Genomic DNA, 21,371 nt, shown 5'->3' on the forward strand with positions numbered 1-21,371 from the left:
GATGAAATGTCTTTAATGATAAAGAAGGGCAACGCTGTAATCAGCTGACCTCAACAGGATGCTTCCGGATATTCCGTAGCATGAATTCTCCCAGCTGATTTATGTTGTCCTCTGTTGTCTGATGCAGTCAGCCACGAGCACTTGAAGGACCGAGCCTTGTTCAGTTTCCCGCCTCCACCACCAGGGGCCAACCCCTCAGACTACTACCACCTGATGGCCAGTGCCAGCCAGAGAAGCCCGTACAGCGACCTGCTGATGCAGAATGGGGCCGCTGCTGCCGCCGCCGCCGCTGCTGCTGCTGCTCATCTACCGGATTACATGGATGGTGAGGACAAAAAGCACTTCAGCAGCAGAATCACATCACTAGAGTGTAGGGTTCACTTTCTGCATTACATCCACCTCTGCTCTAATCTTTGACCATGGAGCTCTTAGAGCATCTTTTCACCAGACATGTTGATTCCTGTGAACAGGAAACAAGTTTGTCCAGGTAAGAGTTCTTCTAATGAAAGCTGCAGCCAATCTGACACACATACATGTGCATGCACACACACATACACACACAAACAGTCTCACACGTACACGCACACAAACAGGGGCCTCTAATCTTGATTGCGATTCTGGATGGTTTGGATGATTATCCTGCAGAACAAGTCTAGATAAATGATTCTCATATCTGCTGTCAGGATGAGCTGCTTGTTGTCATGATGGAGCAGAAACGAGGCGTCTCCGTCCCAACAGGTGGTAACACTCTAACAGAGGCCAGTCAGGCTTCCACAGGAAACCAGTCGGGCAAATCTAACAAAGAAGCAAAGCAAACAGCATCAATTATACGCTGGAGCAAAAATGCACAGATAGTTCCCCAGATTGCAGCAATTAGCACATGTTAGCTGAACTAACTAAAGGTGGAGTCAGCAGGAGTTTCTCTGAAGGATCTGCAGGTCTGAAGGGATAAAGAACAAAGTCACATCCAAAATCAAAAGTTGGTCTGGAGCAGATGATCAAAAATCCAGCTTCAAAATGAAACAGAGTTGATCTTCCTCAGAAGCAGCTTCTTTCATTGAAGTGCTTTTCAGCTGGAGGATGTGCTGGCAGTGTCTGAGAAATCTACTTTTCCTGATGAACCCGACCTGCTGAAGGTAAGATTCCAGCTCTGAGCCGATGTTTGATCACTGCTCGCCCTGCTTGGCAGCTCTGGAGTGCAGCTCTGTTTTTCCTCCCATCAAACCTCCCACCTGAAGAAAAACAACAACAACTGCTGCTGTGTCACTCTTCAGTGACACTGAGTCAACTAGCTGATATTGGATTACATGTCCATTAATCTTTTAAATTGCCGCCATCTAAAAGTTAAATAGTGAATGAAGGGCCCACCTCTCCGTCCTCCCCCAAACCGCCGCTGTGCTGCTTCGCCCACACTTGTTTGGGATGGCTGTTTGCTCATGAAGCCGCAACCTCTGTCACCCGGCCGGCTCATCCACTCGCTGCCACCGGCCCAGCAGCGACTAACGTTTGACGAGTGATGTGGTCAGGAATGGGCCACTCCGCTGGTGTGAAGGCTCTTCCATGTCGACCTCCACACACAGAGGCCGTATTGACCGAGGCAGCTAACTAATGGTAGTTGCGGGCCGCCTCAGGCTGAATCAAAGAACTTATTTATTCCGAGCGAGGTACGAGCAGCGGTGAAGGTGGTAAATACGCTTTGCAGACATCACACTGTGTTTGTTTTGGGTGGATGTGCAGATAAATATCATATTAAACATTAATTTATGCATTAATATTCAGTAGACCCACCACAAGAAGTGAAAGACCTCAGTGAACCCACATTTCTTGGACCACCGCACCTTCTGATCCCGTCTTAAGCCCAGCTCTGTGAATGTTAATGCTCCGGGAGAAGTGGACTTGTGGAAAAGTTCTGGGCAGTTGGGGCATGTACACCTTTTAGACAAGGTTTGGACCAGTAAACCCAGAGCTTGGTCCTTTAGCTCAGCTTCTCCAGATCAACACCCTCACAGACGAAGCTCTGACCCAGTCCATCTGCCTAAAACACCTTCCCAGTGAGAAGACAGGACAAAGACACTTAATGTTAGTTAAGCAAAGGAATCTGCTGAAAAGGGAGGAACTGCTAATCTGTTGATGACAAAAGAAAACGACTGGAACAAGAGTAAAGGTTCTGCAAACGGGGTTAGGTGTGACCACCACCTGCTGCAGGTGAGAGACCAACTAAGTAATAAATCACAAAATGATTCTGAAGCGAATGAGCTGACGTTTAGGTAGCTAGCATTAGCATGGATTATTAAATAAAGCCACGTCCTGTTCACTCACATTGGGAGGCATTCAGAAGCCTGTTTGGATATAAATGAGCAGGTATGTAAAGGGGTGGGTGGGCAGAGGAATATCAGAGCGGTTTGTGGGAAAAGCTCCCACGACAAAAGCAACAGCCAAAGTAAACGTCTGCCAACCCGAGCAAAAAGATGATTTTGTGTTGCTGCAGCAGAGCGAGTGAGGGAGAAAGATTTGTGTACTGATGTGGTGGTGCGGGGGAGAGATGGGTGGGTGTTCCCTCAGACTGCATACACAAACACTTAACTATATGTTAGTTTGTGAGCACGCTGGTGGAAGTGTGTGCATAAACACGCCGGCTAACACAACGCCAGCTTTGGGTTGGACACCAGGAGCTCAGAGAGGATTCAGAGCAAGCTGCTGCTAATAAACTTCTCAGTGTTGCTGTTAGTGAAATCCAGCAGGAAAATAAACCGTTCATCACTCCTCGTTGGTCCAGAGATGAACAAACATGTTTAGCTCTGTGGTACCGCTGGCAGGTTGGTCCGGTCCACAAAGAGCGTTTCACTCTGTTCAGTGTTGTAGAGGTTTAACTCCGATAATCCTCTGGGTTATCGGCTTGGAACACAGGTCAGATTAAATTAGTTATTTATTACAAAGTAATCAGATTATCAACAAAGTCAAAGATCAAATATTTGACTCTTTAGTGCTTTTAGTTAACTATCTCTTATTTTATTAAGTAAAAGCTGAGGTGAAGGCGAAGAAACTAGCTAATTTGTTGTTGGTGGTTGCGATGATAATGGTGATGACTAGAATGGTGATGGGGATGGTGATGATGATGATGGTGGTGATGAGGATGAGGACGGTGGTGATGATTAGAATGGTGATGAGGATCATGGTGATGATGGTGATGAGGATGATGATGATAATGGTGATGATTAGAATGGTGATGAGGATCATGGTGATGATGGTGATGAGGATGATGATGATAATGGTGATGACTAGAATGGTGATGGGGATGGTGATGATGGTGATGGTGATGGTGGTGATGATGAGGATGGTGATGGTGATAGTGATGATGATAATGAGGATGATTAGAATGGTGATGAGGATCATGGTGATGATGGTGATGAGGATGATGATGATAATGGTGATGACTAGAATGGTGATGGGGATGGTGATGATGGTGATGATGGTGATGGTGATGGTGATGGTGGTGATGGTGATGATGAGGATGATAATGAGGATGATTAGAATGGTGATGAGGATCATGGTGATGATGGTGATGAGGATGATGATGATAATGGTGATGACTAGAATGGTGATGGGGATGGTGATGATGGTGATGATGGTGATGGTGATGGTGATGGTGGTGATGGTGATGATGAGGATGATAATGAGGATGATTAGAATGGTGATGAGGATCATGGTGATGATGGTGATGAGGATGATGATGATAATGGTGATGACTAGAATGGTGATGGGGATGGTGATGATGGTGATGATGGTGATGGTGATGGTGGTGATGGTGATGATGAGGATGGTGATGGTGATAGTGATGATGATAATGAGGATGATTAGAATGGTGATGAGGATCATGGTGATGATGGTGATGAGGATGATGATGATAATGGTGATGACTAGAATGGTGATGGGGATGGTGATGATGGTGATGATGGTGATGGTGATGGTGATGGTGGTGATGGTGATGATGAGGATGATAATGAGGATGATTAGAATGGTGATGAGGATCATGGTGATGATGGTGATGAGGATGATGATGATAATGGTGATGACTAGAATGGTGATGGGGATGGTGATGATGGTGATGATGAGGATGAGGATGGTGATGGTGATGGTGATGATGATAATGAGGATGATTAGAATGGTGATGAGGATCATGGTGATGGTGATGATGATAATGTAACGTCCACAAATGGTCAGTTTTTCATGTACAGTTGACCTCTTCAGTATCTGGTCATATGGAGACAGGAGTCTACATTTGTTGCCTTTAATCTACCGGATCCTGCCAGTCCGTCAGCTGGAGTCCGGGCCTCTGCAGCTCTGAACACATGATAACATATTATCAACATCATGTTCCCTTCTCAAGGTTCTTCTCTGCCAAGCCTGTCTGCTTATCTAGGCTGTCCTGCACAGAATAAAGGACTGAACCGTTATAATAGTGAATGATCATATGGTCGATGGATAATAATAATAATGTATTGATTAGTCTGTGCTTAAATTAATAAGGTTGATTAGTCTGTGCTTAAATTACTGTGGTAATGAATATTATTATTACATTGAAAGATTTATATATGATGATCAGTAATGTTTGGTTTAACAAGTGAATCATTATCTACAATCAGACACAATGTTCATTATTGATAAATTTAAGTTAAAGTGACGTCACTGCACATAGATATTTTCTTAGCCACAAATCAGAGCATCCTGTATCTGAAAGAAGGCATGACATTCTGAGGTTTGTTGTTAACACCCCTTAGCATGGCGCGTTCCGATTGGCCAAGTAAATCATAATATGAAAATATTAAAACCGAGTCACTTGCGGAGTGAATCACCTTTCCATCACTCCGGCATTCTGTGAGATTCAGCATCCTGTTAGTTGAGCTAACTCTGACTGGCCATCGGAGGAAAACTCTCTAGCCACCACATCTCTTGACAAGCTTTCGACAAGCTAACAGCTGCCTACAGCTGACACAGCAAAACGGTTCCTTCAGCTATTCAGAGACAGCTGCTCTAGACGCAAACTAGTTCCAACCTGTGTGCCTGGCGACATCTCTGGACTGGAACGTCGGTGCTGCGGTTAATCTACTGAACCTTGGTGCCCAGAGGTCATCCGACCTCTGTGACCTCCGGATCCACGAAGAGGGTCTCCAAAGAAAGGGTGAGGTAAACACACGTGATTGCGTCTGATGCTGTTTTGATAAGAACCAACTTCGTAGTTCAATGCAAACCTAATTCTTTTCACCCAGAACTCAGTTCTTCAAGATGCAAGGTTCTAACGAACACACACCATTCAGTTACCATACATCTCACCTTCCATCCATTTAGATTCATCCATCACAGTCGTCCTATTTAATTTGTCTTGTTTTAATTTGTTTAGAAAATACATGTCTTGCTTTTAGAAACCTGACTCTGTCTGAATTGAGACGAAGTGTGTTTGATCCCTTGAAAAAAGCAAAGAATCCTAGAATCTTCTGATTAAACATCCAAAGACCAAGCAGGTTGATGTTCTATATTTATATAGAACATCTTAGCTTATTGGTCATAAGTAGAGGTAATATATTAAGCTTAAAAGCAACAATATTTACCTTCTACAATGATTAGAGTGATGTTGAGGATGATGATGATGATGATGATGATGATGATTAGAATGGTGATGATGATGAGGATCATGGTGATGATGAAGATGATGGCAATGATGATGATGATGGTGATGAGCGTGATGGTGATGATGATGAGGATGATGAGGATTAGGATAGTGATGATGAGCATATCTGCCCTGAGACTGGGAGATCAGGGTTCATATCCTGGTCGGATCATACCAAAGACACACACACACACACACACACACACACACACACACACACACACACACACACACACACACACACCTAAGGACAATTTAGACAACCCAACAGTCATGTTTTTGGACTGTGGGAGGAAGTCGGAGGACCCGGAGAGAACCCACGCAGGCACAGGGAGAACATGCAAACTCCATGCAGAAAGATCCCAGGCAGGGAAGCGAACCCAGGACCTTCTTGCTGCAAGGCAACAGCTCTAACCACTGCGCCACTGCGCAGCCCAAAACTAAATCATCTCCTCTAAGCTGCAGATAAAGTTTTTGCTGTAAGAATGTTTTTGAGCCAAGCACAACGTATGGACTGGGTGGAGGTTTAAAGATGGTGGTAGTGTGTGTGTGTGTGTGTGTGTGTGGGGGGGGGGGGGGGGGGGGGGGTATGGGCATCATTCCCAGAGGGGCGAGGCCACAGCCAGTCTCCCAGGTCACCAGGTTGTGAGGCCTGTGGGGTGATTAATACAAGCATCTCTTATTGAACCTGTTGATGGGTCTGAAGTATCTCCTCTACTACCCCCCCCCCCCCCCAACCCCCAACACACACACACACATGTTTCTTTTGGGTCTTAAGTGACACCAAACAAAAAGCTCAAGAAATGACAGCTGTTGGTTTTTAGTGGCTTCATGAGTAATATTCATGATTAATAACATGAGAGTCACTCACTAACACTCTGCTGGACTGTCTGAGGCGCCGGTTGTGGCATGGATCCATTGTGGCATCAGACTGGTCAAAAGATTAATGCTTGTAGCACAAAAAGCATGTGGAGGTTGTTGTGAAACCTCACAGCGACCTCGGAAATTAACAAACTGATTAAGTGAAATGTCGACGTCAGCAGAAGATGGCGTGGTGGTTTGAACTCATATCTGTCCTCCATATCTCCTGAATCACTGGATCTAGTTTGTCTAAAACTCGGAAACTGGCCGGAGTAACGTCGACTCCTGTTGGAGTCAAACCAATAAAAGATGGCCACCACAGCTGGTCAACCTTAGGAAACAGAGTTTAGGAGTCACTCACATCAGTGAGTAGATATGATGTTGACTGAAACAACAAAAACATGAGTTCAGCGTCAGATGGAGTCGATGTGCAGTGAGGGGCGGCTTCTCCCTAACCCTAAACAGATGCATTCCTGAGGACAGTTTGTGGTTTTTGCCAACTCTTTGATTCCCTCCATATAATCTCCACCCATTATTTTCTCTCAGGGCTCCCAAATACTGTCGTCCGCCATCAGAGGTTCCAGGGGGCCTTCTAACTGAACGCATATGTCCCTGATTTACGAGTCGCCACCTCCAAACGTAATAACTCTGGAGGCACGACGCAGCTTTATGGCTGCAGGTCTGGCGCTGCGATTACGACGGTGCCTGAATCAATTTAGCTCGCTGGGCTGTGAGCTGGACCAGTTAGTATCAGAGGACTGGCAATGTGTGTGTGTGTGTGTGTGTGTGTGTGTGTGTGTGTGTGTGTGTGGGTGTGTGTGTGTGTGTGTGTGTGTGTGTGTGTGTGTGTGGGTGTGTGTGTGTGTGTGTTTGTGAGCGAGCGAGCTGTGATGGGCCTGTTAGGAGTTTACTGCGTCTCGCGCCTCTGATGATGCCTGTTCTGAGGCCTTTACAACACCATCCAAACCTCCAGCACCTGTTTGGTCCAGCCAAAGTCTTCTCTCTGTCCACAGACCTTAAGTATTCTGAATAAATACAGCAAATGCTCCTGAATGTGGACCTGATGCCTGCTGGAAGAGCTAAAAGTTTCCCAGTGGGGAGCAGGTTTAGCAGACGGCCATGAACCCTACCTTTGAGTTGTTCTTTCTGTTTAATGGTATTCTGAAATCAATTTGTTTAAATTGCCTCCATTTAACTTGCCTGAAAGAGATCGCTATCAGAGTAATTACAGAGAATGATTGGGGCCGATTCATTATGCATAAGAGGATACGAATGTTAAACAGGGGAGCTGTGTGTGAGAGAGATGTGGGAGATACAGCTTAGCATGGCTGTGACCTCTAGCTCAGCCCAGGATAAATGCTGGTTCTCACTCTGCAGCCTTTATGCTGTTCCAGTCAAACCTCATACGTGTGTGTGTGTGTGTGTGTGTGTGTGTGTGTGTGTGTGTGTGTGTGTGTGTGTGTGTGTGTGTGTGTGTGTGTGTGTGTGTGTGTGTGTGTGTGTGTGTGTGTGTGTGTGTGTGTGTGTCCTGTCCAGTGTCTCGTTTCTCCAGCCCAAGGCTGACTCCCCGGCTGAGCAGAAAGAGAGCTCTGTCCATCTCGCCGCTGTCAGATGCCAGCATTGACCTGCAGACCATGATCCGAACATCACCCAATTCCCTGGTGGCTTACATCAATAATTCCCGCTCCAGCTCGGCTGCTAGCAGCTCCTATGGACACCTTTCAGTTGGAGGAATCAGGTGGGAGACCAGAAACAAACGCATGACATGAGTCCAGAAGGTCCTATAAACAGGACCAGATGGATGTAGGACCAAACCTGCCGCCATAACAGAATTCCATAAACATTCCGTCCGTGTTTTCTTTCCTTTGACTGCTTTCTGAGTTTGAGTTCTTGTACCTGAACAGTTTCTGACTTTTTAAATGCATGAAACAATCAGCTCTGACCTCTTATCATGGTCAGGAGAAAGTTCCTAACTCAAGGGATGAGCCAGCGTTCTCTAACGCACGCACACGCACACACACACACACACACAGGGTGAAGCGTCTGGAATATCAGTAAAAATCAAAACACCTGGGAGTAAAATAAAAATCTTCCAGTTTTTATACAAATTATTTCATTTCTGTTTCTTATCCTGAAGGTTTTCCCTGAGATTGTGACATTCCCATCATCTGTTTCTGTTCTGTTCCAGCCCCACGTTCAGCTTCCCCCATCACATCAACCCCATGGCCTATCAGCAGCTCCTGTCCCAGCAGAGAGGCCTCAACGCCTTCGGTCACACGCCTCCTCTGATTCAGCCCGCTCCCTCCTCCTTCTCCTCGCGCCAGCACCCCCTCAGCGCTTCGCCCATGGCGGCGCACAGTAACTCCGACCTGAACCAGGTGGGAACGTTCGACAACTCAGGACTTAGTTTTCATGTTTGCTGCCATAACTCGTGATCCTGAGTGGAGTAAAAACATCATTTATTCCAGGATTTATTGGGAGTGAATTACTAATAATTATTAATATTGATTATAACGATTTATATTATCAGGACAAATGATGATTACCAGTCCAACAGAACCAGGTCCATTCTTGTTTCGGGTTTCTAAACTCTCCAACATCCTCTTCTGGGGCGGGTCCGGAACCTGCCCGGGTTGTGGCATGGGGTTTTCTGGACCAGATGTGGTCCTGAATGCAGCAGACCCTGATCCAGGGTTCTGCTCCATCCCAGATGGAATCCTGAGGGGTTGGTGCCACCTCTGGACCGGGTTAACATCAGGGTTCTGTTCTCTAGAACCTGATGAAGCTTTCCTACAGTATTCCTGGTCAACATGGTTTTGTCAGCTGTTCTGGATGTGGTTCCATCTGAGGGATTGGACCTGCTTCCTGGTCCGTTACACACTGACGGAACCCTCTGACGTTCTGTTCTACTGAATCTTTAGGTTTTGGTTTAATCCCGTTTTGGTAGGATGAATCCATGAGTCCTAGGGTCAGAACCAGGCGGCTCTGTTTACGCTCGGATGCAAACTTCCTGCTCCTCACAGCAGCATCACGTTTACGCCTCCTCCAGGAAAGGCCTCCGCACATCAGCTCTGATCTGAACCACTTTGGATCTGAGTCTGATGGAGGTTCTGAATAATTAGTGGGTGGGATTAGAGAACCCCCACCACCACCACCACCCTGACCTGAACCGGGGGTGATAACTTTTCTGCTGTCTTAATCTCTTGTGGCTTCATGAAGATGTCTAAACTGTTTAGTCTTGGTTCTGGCCCAGTGCTAACGGACTCTGAGTGGAATCTGGTGTTTGATTAGGATGGATGAATCATTAGCCTGTTAGCATGACCAGGTCAGGGAATTCCTCTTACTCCTGTTTCTGTGTTCTTCAGAATGCCGGCGGAGATCCAGCTGTAAGCAGCACTGTCAATCCATTAAGCAACAAAAAGTCAAAGGTCAAGACAGAAGCAGAGGGCCCGCTGCCCATTTCACCATCGGCTCAGGTAATGGAGCCAAAAACAAATCAGGTTCATTAGGTAACCTTAACAAAACCCAGAAAATCACATCTCTATCCGTTTTGGTTTCACGTGGCCATGTCTGTAACAGAGCTTAATCCAGACCTAGCTACAACTCTCCAGATTCCCAGATTAGAACCATGACAGGATGCTTCTCTAACTCATCGACTTCAAGTCACAATGCTGCTGGCGTGCATTTAGTCACACTGATGGATCTGTAAGACTTTGTGGTTTGTTACCAGGACTACGGCGGGGGGATCCTGGACCTGAGCGAGGATCTGGATAAGGACGAGTGCAAACAGGAACCCGAGGCCGTTTATGAGACCAACTGCCACTGGGAGGGCTGCTCCAAGGAGTACGACACTCAGGACCAGCTGGTGCATGTGAGTCCAAGATGGGTGTCAACATGGCTGGATATCAGCTTGATCACCATAGTGAGATGTCACCTTAGTGAGATGATGTCACATTAGTGAGATGATGTCACCATAGTGAGATGATGTCACCTTAGTGAGATGATGTCACCATAGTGAGATGATGTCACCTTAGTGAGATGATGTCACCTTAGTGAGATGATGTCACCTTAGTGAGATGATGTCACATTAGTGAGATGATGTCACGTTAGTGAGATGATGTCACCGTAGTGAGATAATGTCACCTTAGTGAGATGATGTCACCTTAGTGAGATGATGTCACGTTAGTGAGAGGATGTCACCGTAGTGAGATAATGTCACTGTAGTGAGATGATGTCCTCTTAGTGAGATGATGTCACCGTAGTGAGATTGTCATTTTAGTGAGATGATGCCACCGTAGTGAGATGATGTCACCTTGGTGAGATAATGTCACATTAGTGAGATGATGTCACATTAGTGAGATGATGTCACCATAGTGAGATGATGTCACCTTAGTGAGAGGATGTCACTGTAGTGAGATGATGTCCTCTTAGTGAGATGATGTCACCGTAGTGAGATTGTCATTTTAGTGAGATGATGCCACCGTAGTGAGATGATGTCACCTTAGTGAGATGATGTCACGTTAGTGAGAGGATGTCACCGTAGTGAGTTAATGTCATCTTAGTGAGATGATGCCAACGTAGTGAGATGATGTCACCTTAGTGAGATGATGTCACCTTAGTGAGATGATGTCACATTAGTGAGATGATGTCACATTAGTGAGATGATATCACCATAGTGAGATGATGCCACCTTAGTGAGATGATGTCACCTTAGTGAGATGATGTCACATTAGTGAGATGATGTAACCATAGTGAGATTATGTCATCTTAGTGAGATGATGCCACTGTAGTGAGATGATGTCACCTTAGTGAGAGGTTGTCACCATAGTGAGATGATGTCATCTTACTGAGATGATGCCACCGTAGTGAGATGATGCCACCGTAGTGAGATGATGTCACTGTAGTGAAATGATGTCACCTTACTGAGATTAAGTCACCGTAGTGACATTATGTCACATTAGTGAGATGATGTTTATGTATTTATGTTTATGTATTATGATGTCACCGTAGTGAGATGATGTCACATTAGTGAGATGATGTCACATTAGTGAGATGATGTCACCATAGTGAGATTATGTCACCTTAGTGAGATGATGTCACCTTATTGAGATGATGTCACGTTAGTGAGAGGATGTCACCGTAGTGAGAGGATGTCACCGTAGTGAGATGATGTCATCTTAGTGAGATGATGCCAACATAGTGAGATTGTGTCAACTTAGTGAGAGGATGTCACCGTAGTGAGACGATGTCACATTAGTGAGATGATGTTTATGTTTATGTATTTATGTTTATGTATTATGATGTCACTGTAGTGAGATGATGTCACATTAGTGAGATGATGTTTATGTATTATGATGTCACTGGAGTGAGATGATGTCACATTAGTGAGATGATGTCACATTAGTGAGATGATGTCACCATAGTGAGATGATGTCACCTTAGTGAGAGGATGTCACTGTAGTGAGATTATGTCACCTTAGTGAGATTATGTCACTTTAGTGAGATGATGTCACATTAGTGAGATGATGTTTATGTTTATGTATTTATGTTTATGTATTATGATGTCACTGTAGTGAGATGATGTGACATTAGTGAGATGATGTTTATGTTTATGTATTTATGTTTATGTATTATGATGTCACATTAGTGAGATGATGTCGCCATAGTGAGATGATGTCACCTTAGTGAGAGGATGTCACTGTAGTGAGATGATGTCCTCTTAGTGAGATGATGCCACCTTAGTGAGATGATGTCACCGTAGTGAGATATTGTCACCAGAGTGAAATGATGTCACCTTAGTGAAATTATGTCACCTTAATGAGATGATGTCACATTATTGAGATGATGTTTATGTATTTATGTTTATGTATTATGATGTCACCGTAGTGAGATGATGTCACCGTAGTGAGATGATGTCACCTTAGTGAGATGATGTCACTGTAGTGAGATGATGTCACCGTAGTGAGATTATGTCACATTAGTGAGATGATGTCACCATAGTGAGATGATGTCACCTTAGTGAGATTATGTCACTTTAGTGAAATTATGTCACATTAGTGAGATGATGTTTATGTTTATGTATTTATGTTTATGTATTATGATGTCACCATAGTGAGATTATGTCACATTAGTGAGATGATGTTTATGTTTATGTATTTATGTTTATGTATTATGATGTCACCATAGTGAGATGATGTAACATTAGTGAGATGATGTCACCTTAGTGAGATGATGTCACCTTAGTGAGAGGATGTCACCATAGTGAGATGATGCCACCGTAGTGAGATGATGTCACTATAGTGAGATGATGCCACCGTAGTGAGATGATGCCACCGTAGTGAGATGATGCCACATTAGTGAGATGATGTCACATTAGTGAGATGATGTCACATTAGTGAGAGGATGCCACCGTAGTGAGATGATGCCACCGTAGTGAGATGATGTCACCTTATTGAGATGATGTCACCTTAGTGAGAGGATGTCACCATAGTGAGATGATGCCACCGTAGTGAGATGATGCCACTGTAGTGAGATGATGTCACTGTAGTGAGATGATGTCACATTAGTGAGATTATGTCACCATTGTGAGATGATGTCACCTTAGTGAGAATATGTCACCTTAGTGAAATTATGTCACATTAGTGAGATTATGTCACCTTAGTGAAATTATGTCACATTAGTGAGATGATGTTTATGTTTATGTATTTATGTTTATGTATTATGATGTCACCTTAGTGAGATTGTCACATTAGTGAGATGATGTTTATGTTTATGTATTTATGTTTATGTATTATTATGTCACCATAGTGAGATGATGTAACATTAGTGAGATGATGTCACATTAGTGAGATGATGTCACCTTAGTGAGATGATGTCACCTTAGTGAGAGGATGTCACTGTAGTGAGATGATGTCACCGTAGTGAGATTATGTCACATTAGTGAGATTATGTCACCATAGTGAGATGATGTCACCTTAGTGAGATTATGTCACCTTAGTGAAATTATGTCACATTAGTGAGATGATGTTTATGTTTATGTATTTATGTTTATGTATTATGATGTCACCTTAGTGAGATTGTCACATTAGTGAGATGATGTTTATGTTTATGTATTTATGTTTATGTATTATTATGTCACCATAGTGAGATGATGTAACATTAGTGAGATGATGTCACATTAGTGAGATGATGTCACCTTAGTGAGATGATGTCACCGTAGTGAGATTGTGTCACATTAGTGAGATTATGTCACCATAGTGAGATGATGTCACCTTAGTGAGATTATGTCACCTTAGTGAAATTATGTCACATTAGTGAGATGATGTTTATGTTTATGTATTTATGTTTATGTATTATGATGTCAACATAGTGAGATTATGTCACATTAGTGAGATGATGTTTATGTTTATGTATTTATGTTTATGTATTATGATGTCACCATAGTGAGATGATGTAACATTAGTGAGATGATGTCACCTTAGTGAGAGGATGTCACCATAGTGAGATGATGCCACCGTAGTGAGATGATGTCACTATAGTGAGATGATGCCACCGTAGTGAGATGATTTCACCAAAGTGAGATGATGCCACTGTAGTGAGATGATGCCACTGTAGTGAGATGATGTCACATTAGTGAGATGATGTCACCGTAGTGAGATGATGTCACATTAGTGAGAGGATGTCACCATAGTGAGAGGATGTCACCTTAGTGAGATGATGCCACCGTAGTGAGATGATGTCACCTTAGTGAGATGATGTCACCTTAGTGAGATTATGTCACCTTAGTGAGAGGATGTCACCATAGTGAGATGATGCCACCGTAGTGAGATGATGCCACCGTAGTGAGATGATGTCACCGTAGTGAGATGATGTCACCTTAGTGAGATGATGTCACTGTAGTGAGATGATGTCACCATAGTGAGATTATGTCACATTAGTGAGATGATGTCACCATAGTGAGATTATGTCACCTTAGTGAGATTATGTCACCTTAGTGAAATTATGTCACATTAGTGAGATGATGTTTATGTTTATGTATTTATGTTTATGTATTATGATGTCACCATAGTGAGATTATGTCACATTAGTGAGATGATGTTTATGTTTATGTATTTATGTTTATGTATTATGATGTCACCATAGTGAGATGATGTAACATTAGTGAGATGATCTCACCTTAGTGAGATGATGTCACCTTAGTGAGAGGATGTAACCATAGTGAGATGATGCCACCTTAGTGAGATGATGTCACTATAGTGAGATGATGCCACCGTAGTGAGATGATGTCACCATAGTGAGATGATGCCACTGTAGTGAGATGATGTCACATTAGTGAGATGATGTCACCGTAGTGAGATTATGTCACTTTAGTGAGAGGATGTCACCATAGTGAGATGATGCCACCGTAGTGAGATGATGTCACATTAGTGAGATGTCACCTTAGTGAGATGATGTCACCTTAGTGAGAGGACGTCACCATAGTGAGATGATGCCACCGTAGTGAGATGATGCCACCATAGTGAGATGATGTCACCGTAGTGAGATGATGCCACTGTAGTGAGATGATGTCACATTAGTGAGATGATGTCACTGTAGTGAGATGATGTCACCTTAGTGAGATGATGTCACCGTAGTGAGATGATGTCACCTTAGTGAGATGATGTCATCATTAAACTTTGCAGAATATTTTAAACTAAATCTTATGCATCAACATGTTACTTCATAAATCACTATAGGAGCAATTTATGTACAAAATAGTTCACAATAAAGGTCACCCTGGGGCTCGCCACATTAAAAGTAGGGTTCAGTAAGTCCACGTTATTCCAGCTCAGTTCACCGATCCTGAGTTTCCTGTGTTCTGATCCCTGATGACAGTCATTAAATCTGCTCAGAAGGTTTTCCAGTGATGGATCCTTTCCTGTTTGCTCCACACGCACCATGTTAATGAGCCTTATGGCTTTTGCCAAATCCAAGCCCAAACCCCGCAGCTGTGCCACCCGCCCCATGAGCCTCTCAGCTCCATGACCCTTGACCCCTAACCTCTTACTCCCACCAGCACCCCCTCCTCTGAAGCCCAGAGGCCTGGCCATAAATCCATCGTCAGGCCAGCAGCTCTGAAGTTCTGGACCTTTACTCTCCCAAGCCAACTTGTGTTCCTGTTTTCTGATTCCCTGTCAGCCGCCTCACAGCAGCAGGAGGAAGGAAACGTGTCGGGTTCAACTGTCTAGAGAGCAATGGGAGGAGGTCGGCAGGATGCCAGGGATGCAGGGAGTCAGGACAGTAGTTACCTTAAGCCTGAGGAATGACATCCTTCCAGGCCTTTTTGTGATCCTACTGCAGGAATGTCTGCATGGTCACCAGCATAGAACCAGATAAACTAGAACAGCCACCCGTGTAACAATGATGGAAAATATAACAAAACTTTTCTTGATAATAATACTAAAAATTAGTAATAATAACAATGCATTAGATTTATTAAGCTTGTCCCATTATTCCCACATTCCCTACGCAGCCACAGCTGCTGGGGGCGTGATGTTTATTTTAGGGACGTCTGTTAAGAAAGGGATTTACTGAACATGATTATTTTTACTAATCAGAAAAATTAATGTTGATGTATAAAAGTCCATCTATGAAAAATGTTTACAATTGTCACAAAACACAGAAAACATGTCATCAGTATAAAATATATTAATGTAAACATGTGTTTCTAACATTTAAAACGGTGTAAGAAGCACAACGTGACTTGTCCTTTAGTGTTTGTCCTGCGTTTGTAACCTCGTGATTTGCTTCTGTCTTTGGCTTATTTTGTTTGTTTTAGCGAAATGTTTATTTGTTGACAGACGTGCTGAGGAACAGAAAAAACAAATGTTCCCGATGAAACCTACAGATTATTCCTGATCCATCCGATCCGTTCTCACATTACCAGCATAAGAAGAGACAAAGGCAGCACCTGCCAGTGTTTCCTGGATGAATCCTGTTTAAAAAAGACCCAGATTATAGATTATTAGTGTGAAACCTGAAAATGGAGCGCTCTGCTCGGGGCCAAGCTTGTTTCCGTCCCTCCTCCTTCAACCCAAAATAGATCTCAGCAGAATATGCGACCGCGGAGCTTTTTCTCTGGTGAAGAAGACGACCACATAAGTGGAGCATTGTGGGCCGGGATGTCCTCAGGAAATGAAGCGGTTCCTCTGGACGTGTGGATGTTTGCATGTGGTCCATCAGAAAGATGGCTGTTCACAAACGTTTGTGTCTTCTGATTATTGAAACGGTTTTGTCTGAAGCACAAACTACATAAAAGAGTTAAACATCTCTAACCTTTTAGCTTAAGCTGTCTGTAGCTTTATTTTAAAAACGTGACATTTAATGTTTTTTACTTTTGCTCCTGAAAAGAACATTTCATAATCCGTTTGTATGAAATGTGCTTTATGAGTGAAGCTGCTCAGCCTGAAACACCAAACGCTGGTCAGAACGAGCCATCAGCATTACAGCGTGTTCATAAATAAACGTCATTACAGAGATTTAAAGGCTGTTTAACTTTCGCTGGCTGAGGTCATCCATCCGACGACCTTTAAGTCTTTTAACATGAAGAACACAAGTATTAAGTAGAAAAATCTGGGAAAATGCAATTCAATTCAATTCAATTTCAATTCAAGTTTATTTATAAAGCGCCAAATCACGACAAGAGTCGTCTCAAGGCACTTCACATAATAAACATTCCAATTCAGGTCAGTTCATTAAGCCAATCAGAAATAAGGTTTCCTATATAAGGAACCCAGCAAATTGCATCAAGTCACTGACTAGTGTCAGTGACTATACAGCAACCCTCATACTAAGCAAGCATAAAGCGACAGTGGAGAGGAAAACTCCCTTTTATACACTCTTCTGTGTAAAAACTAGCTTTTTTTATATTTATGCTAAATTTCCCCAAGAAAATGATGACAATGTTGATTTTTAAAACATTCCTTATGAGTGTGATTTGTTGTAGTCCCACATCCGAGACGAGTCGGAGCTGAAAGGAAACCGGCCAATCGTTGGCCGGGCTGTACGGCGAAAATTCAAAGTTTCTCCTCATTTTCACTCCAGTCTCCAAGTCCTCCCAAACTTCTGCTGGTACCAGCCTCTCCCTGGGAAGCGACTGGTGCTGATTTGTTTTCAGTCGCCTCGTAAGGAAGTTCCTCTTCCTGAAGAAAAGTAACGGCGAACGCACACGGCCTGAACAAACAGTTGTTTTATTGCCTTGCTCTCCTATTGACATTAAAACTGTCACCGATAACATATAGAGCCGCCCGTCTTGCTGACGGCGCAGCGGAGGGAGAACCTGATTGTGGGAAAAACACAAGAATGTTCCAACTCACACGTGTCAACACACTCGAGGTTCTTCTCACAGTTACGGCTCTGGTTGTGAACACATGCTCCCGGTGCTGATGATTGACCAGATCTGATTTGTCCACGCAGCACATCAACAATGACCACATCCACGGGGAGAAGAAGGAATTCGTGTGTCGCTGGGAGGAGTGTTCCCGGGAGCAGAAGCCCTTCAAGGCCCAGTACATGCTGGTGGTCCACATGAGGCGGCACACGGGGGAGAAGCCACACAAGTGCACAGTAAGAGCTTGGGTTTAGGAGGGCCTGTCGTGGTGGACGCCTGCTGGTCCCTTTTCCTCTGGCATCCTTCATATTTTACTTCCAAACTAAAAGTTCCAGCTGAACTTCCAACGGAGTTTCAGCCTTCTTTGCTTTGCTGGGGGAGTTTGCAGCAGAGGCCGAGTCTAGAACAGTCTATGGAGATCTGAGGTTTTGTTTCATTAAAATCTGTTCCGGAGACATCTGGCCCACAACACCAGGACATTTCAGTGTGACTGAACCTTTGACCAGGTGCAGCTTTCAGACGGATGGATCCAGATGTCGTTAGTTAGAGGTTTTCATCATGTGATCTGGTCCACATTGATAAATCAAGGCGTTTCCTTGAAGATTAGACTTAGTGCCTGTTTGCTTGTGGCTTCAAAGCTCACTGGCTGGCTCTTGTGAATGCATTAAAACACTTGTGAAGGCGAAACGTTAAAACGCTGACTGACAGCGTGACTGTGTAATTACACTCTGCAGAGGCGCAGGGGGCCAGGGGTCCTTATTAAGTTCAGGCTGTACATTCTCCGTTCAAATCCCACATGCATCTTCTCATAACCCTCCATCTCCTCCTCAACCACATCTCATAAAGTCTTCTGATGTTTTTATCCTCTCTCTGAGCTGCTCTTATATGATTCTCTTTTAATTTCAAAGCCAATTACTCTCACAATGACTGCTTAGAAGGAATACCAAATTATAGCATGTAGAGTACAAGAGAACACAAACGCTAAAACACAGAGTTGTCTTTGTCTCAACAAAGCCCGGCAGGCAGAGCGCACCACCACACCTCACACTTAGATACTTCCCACAAAGTGCTTTTATTTGTTTATTTATTTATTCTGCTAAAGTGTAACAGAGCTTTGCTTTTGTGTGGCACGCCACATCAGGTGGGCACGCATCCAGGACTGATTACACCTAAAAGCTCTTTTGTGTGTGTTGCTGCTTCACGGCTGCAGACTACGTAGCCTGGAGTTACTCCAGTCTGATTGTGTTTCTGTTTCTACAGTTTGAGGGATGCTCCAAAGCTTACTCTCGCCTGGAGAACCTTAAAACCCACCTCAGGTCCCACACCGGGGAGAAGCCTTATGTGTGTGAGCACGAAGGCTGCAACAAGGCCTTCTCCAACGCCTCCGATCGGGCCAAACACCAGAACCGCACACACTCGAACGAGGTTTGTTCATGCACGGCTTTGATGTTTTACAGAGAACGCAACTTTAGCCTCATTATTTCACGATGAAAAATCAAATCAAACTAACATTGAATTGGATCGACATGAAGGATCGAATGGATTCTAACTGCTAATGTCCACCAATCAGATCGTCTGTCTGACATTTACTTTTTAAAAATATAAAGTACTACTTCTAGTCCATCGTGTGTGTGCGTGCGTGCATGCGTGCGTGCGCTGTCTTCTCAACCCCAGTGAGTCGTGGAGGATGGCTGCTTATACTGAGCCAGGATTGGAGGTTTCTTTGTGTTAAAAGGGAGTTTTCCTCTCCACTGTCGCTGCATGCTTGCTTAGTATGAGGATTACCGTACAGACTCTGACACTAGTCAGTGACTCGATGCAACCTGCTGGGCTCCTTATATAAAATCACACACACACACACACACACACACACACACACACACACCTTTAGCCTTTTGTTTAGGTAAACAGAAACACCAGATTCAAAGACTGACGGACACAATTCCATGTAAAGGTGATTCCTACTGGATGTGAATCATTTCAATTCCCTGTTGCAGAAACCGTACGTGTGTAAAATCCCGGGCTGTACGAAGCGCTACACTGACCCCAGCTCTCTCAGGAAGCACGTTAAGACCGTCCACGGACCTGAAGCCCACGTCACAAAGAAGCAACGCGGCGACGCTCCGCCGAGGCTGCAGCCGCCCAAAGGAAACGGGGAGAACGACTCCAGGCACGGATCGAGAGGCGTGGATGGGAAGACCGAGGCCAACAGCACCTCTAGAGGGGCGGAGGACTGTCTGCAGGTCAAGTCTATCAAGACGGAGAACTCAGTGGTGAGTTCAGATGAAGCATCAGCTGCACGCTTCTTCTTTCCTAACCTGCCTTGCTTCAGTCCTTTTGATTAGTTGACTCCTAAACTCAGAGGAAACGTGTTTTTAGACTCTGGATTGTTCCTTATTTCTGTTTCTCCTTTAACCTCCGGCTAATGGACAGACTACTCTAAGGTGAGGTGGCGGTTTTCTGTCTTCAGCTTTAATCATTGCATTATTTTCCTTTTGCATGGCGTGGGTGCATCCTGCCTCTTTCTTCATCCCGTCTCCACACCAGACCATGACACCCCACAGACCTAAATCCAGATGTTCATCAGACAGATAAAACCTCCATCGTGTTCCTTTTGGGCTGGAAATAACTTCTGAACCACAGAAATCATCTTTAATGCTTATTTTATTTTAATAAATGAATCAATAATGAATAAGACTGAAACTATAGACCCTTATAAGTTATCACAAAACACCATTACAGTCGGGATTCATGAACTACGTAATTATTCAACACTGGAGAATATTTAATGGAGTTCTGTGAACACAGCGTGAGTCTGGTGTTGATTTTCTTACTCGTTTTATTCACTGATGTCAGTTTGACAGCATATTGATCCAATAGTAAATTTGAATGTTGGTGTTTTTTAACCTTTTGTGGTCTGGTTTGTGACTCCTCTATGAAACCGGACCACGCTGCCCCCCTGCAGACGTATCAGTCCAGTCCTGGTGGCCACTCGTCCTGCAGCAGCGAGCCGTCGCCTCTCAGCAGCGCCAACAACATCGACAGTGGGGTAGAGATGGCCGTGCACAGCGGGGGCAGCTTTAGGGACCTGAGCGCACACGAAGACTGCCCCGTGGTCGACTCCACCGTTCCCGGGGGCCAGCAGGCGGGGGTGGGACTTCAGCTGAGGAAATCCGTCGGTTATGGCGGAGCAGTCACCATCAAGTTGGAAAACATCAAGAAGGAAAGCCTGAAGACAGTGAGGGACTCGTGTCCCTGGGTCAACGCTGGACCGCAGCCGTCGCAGGGTCAACGCAACACCATGAAGCTGCCTCCCATACCTGCAGTCGGTACGTGTTTCAGGGTCACGCTTGTCTTAAGCTGAAGGCCACCGGGCTCTCCTTCCTGAGCACCACATAAGGTGACCTGATCTTCTGTGCATCAGCTGCTCAACACCCTTGGTGGTTTTATTTAGCAGATTCAATTCAAAGATACTTT

The 21,371-nt window shown here is 44.3% G+C and overlaps 1 protein-coding gene across 3 annotated transcripts in view; it reads left to right on the forward strand.

Moving 5' to 3' along the window:
• The window catches only part of gli2a (GLI family zinc finger 2a), a 78,924-nt gene that overhangs the window by 52,418 nt on the left and 5,135 nt on the right, over nucleotides 1–21,371 (forward strand). For all 3 annotated transcript variants that reach the window (XM_015954999.3, XM_054751278.2, XM_070552939.1), the window contains 9 exons: nucleotides 128–325; nucleotides 8,063–8,264; nucleotides 8,715–8,904; nucleotides 9,892–10,002; nucleotides 10,257–10,397; nucleotides 17,981–18,130; nucleotides 19,155–19,319; nucleotides 19,892–20,167; nucleotides 20,860–21,223. In XM_015954999.3, coding sequence (XP_015810485.3) covers nucleotides 128–325; nucleotides 8,063–8,264; nucleotides 8,715–8,904; nucleotides 9,892–10,002; nucleotides 10,257–10,397; nucleotides 17,981–18,130; nucleotides 19,155–19,319; nucleotides 19,892–20,167; nucleotides 20,860–21,223 — 1,797 coding nt within the window. The remainder of the gene's footprint in view (nucleotides 1–127; nucleotides 326–8,062; nucleotides 8,265–8,714; nucleotides 8,905–9,891; nucleotides 10,003–10,256; nucleotides 10,398–17,980; nucleotides 18,131–19,154; nucleotides 19,320–19,891; nucleotides 20,168–20,859; nucleotides 21,224–21,371) is intronic.

Source organism: Nothobranchius furzeri, chromosome 7, assembly GCF_043380555.1.
Source record: "Nothobranchius furzeri strain GRZ-AD chromosome 7, NfurGRZ-RIMD1, whole genome shotgun sequence".
Lineage (NCBI taxonomy): Eukaryota > Metazoa > Chordata > Actinopteri > Cyprinodontiformes > Nothobranchiidae > Nothobranchius > Nothobranchius furzeri.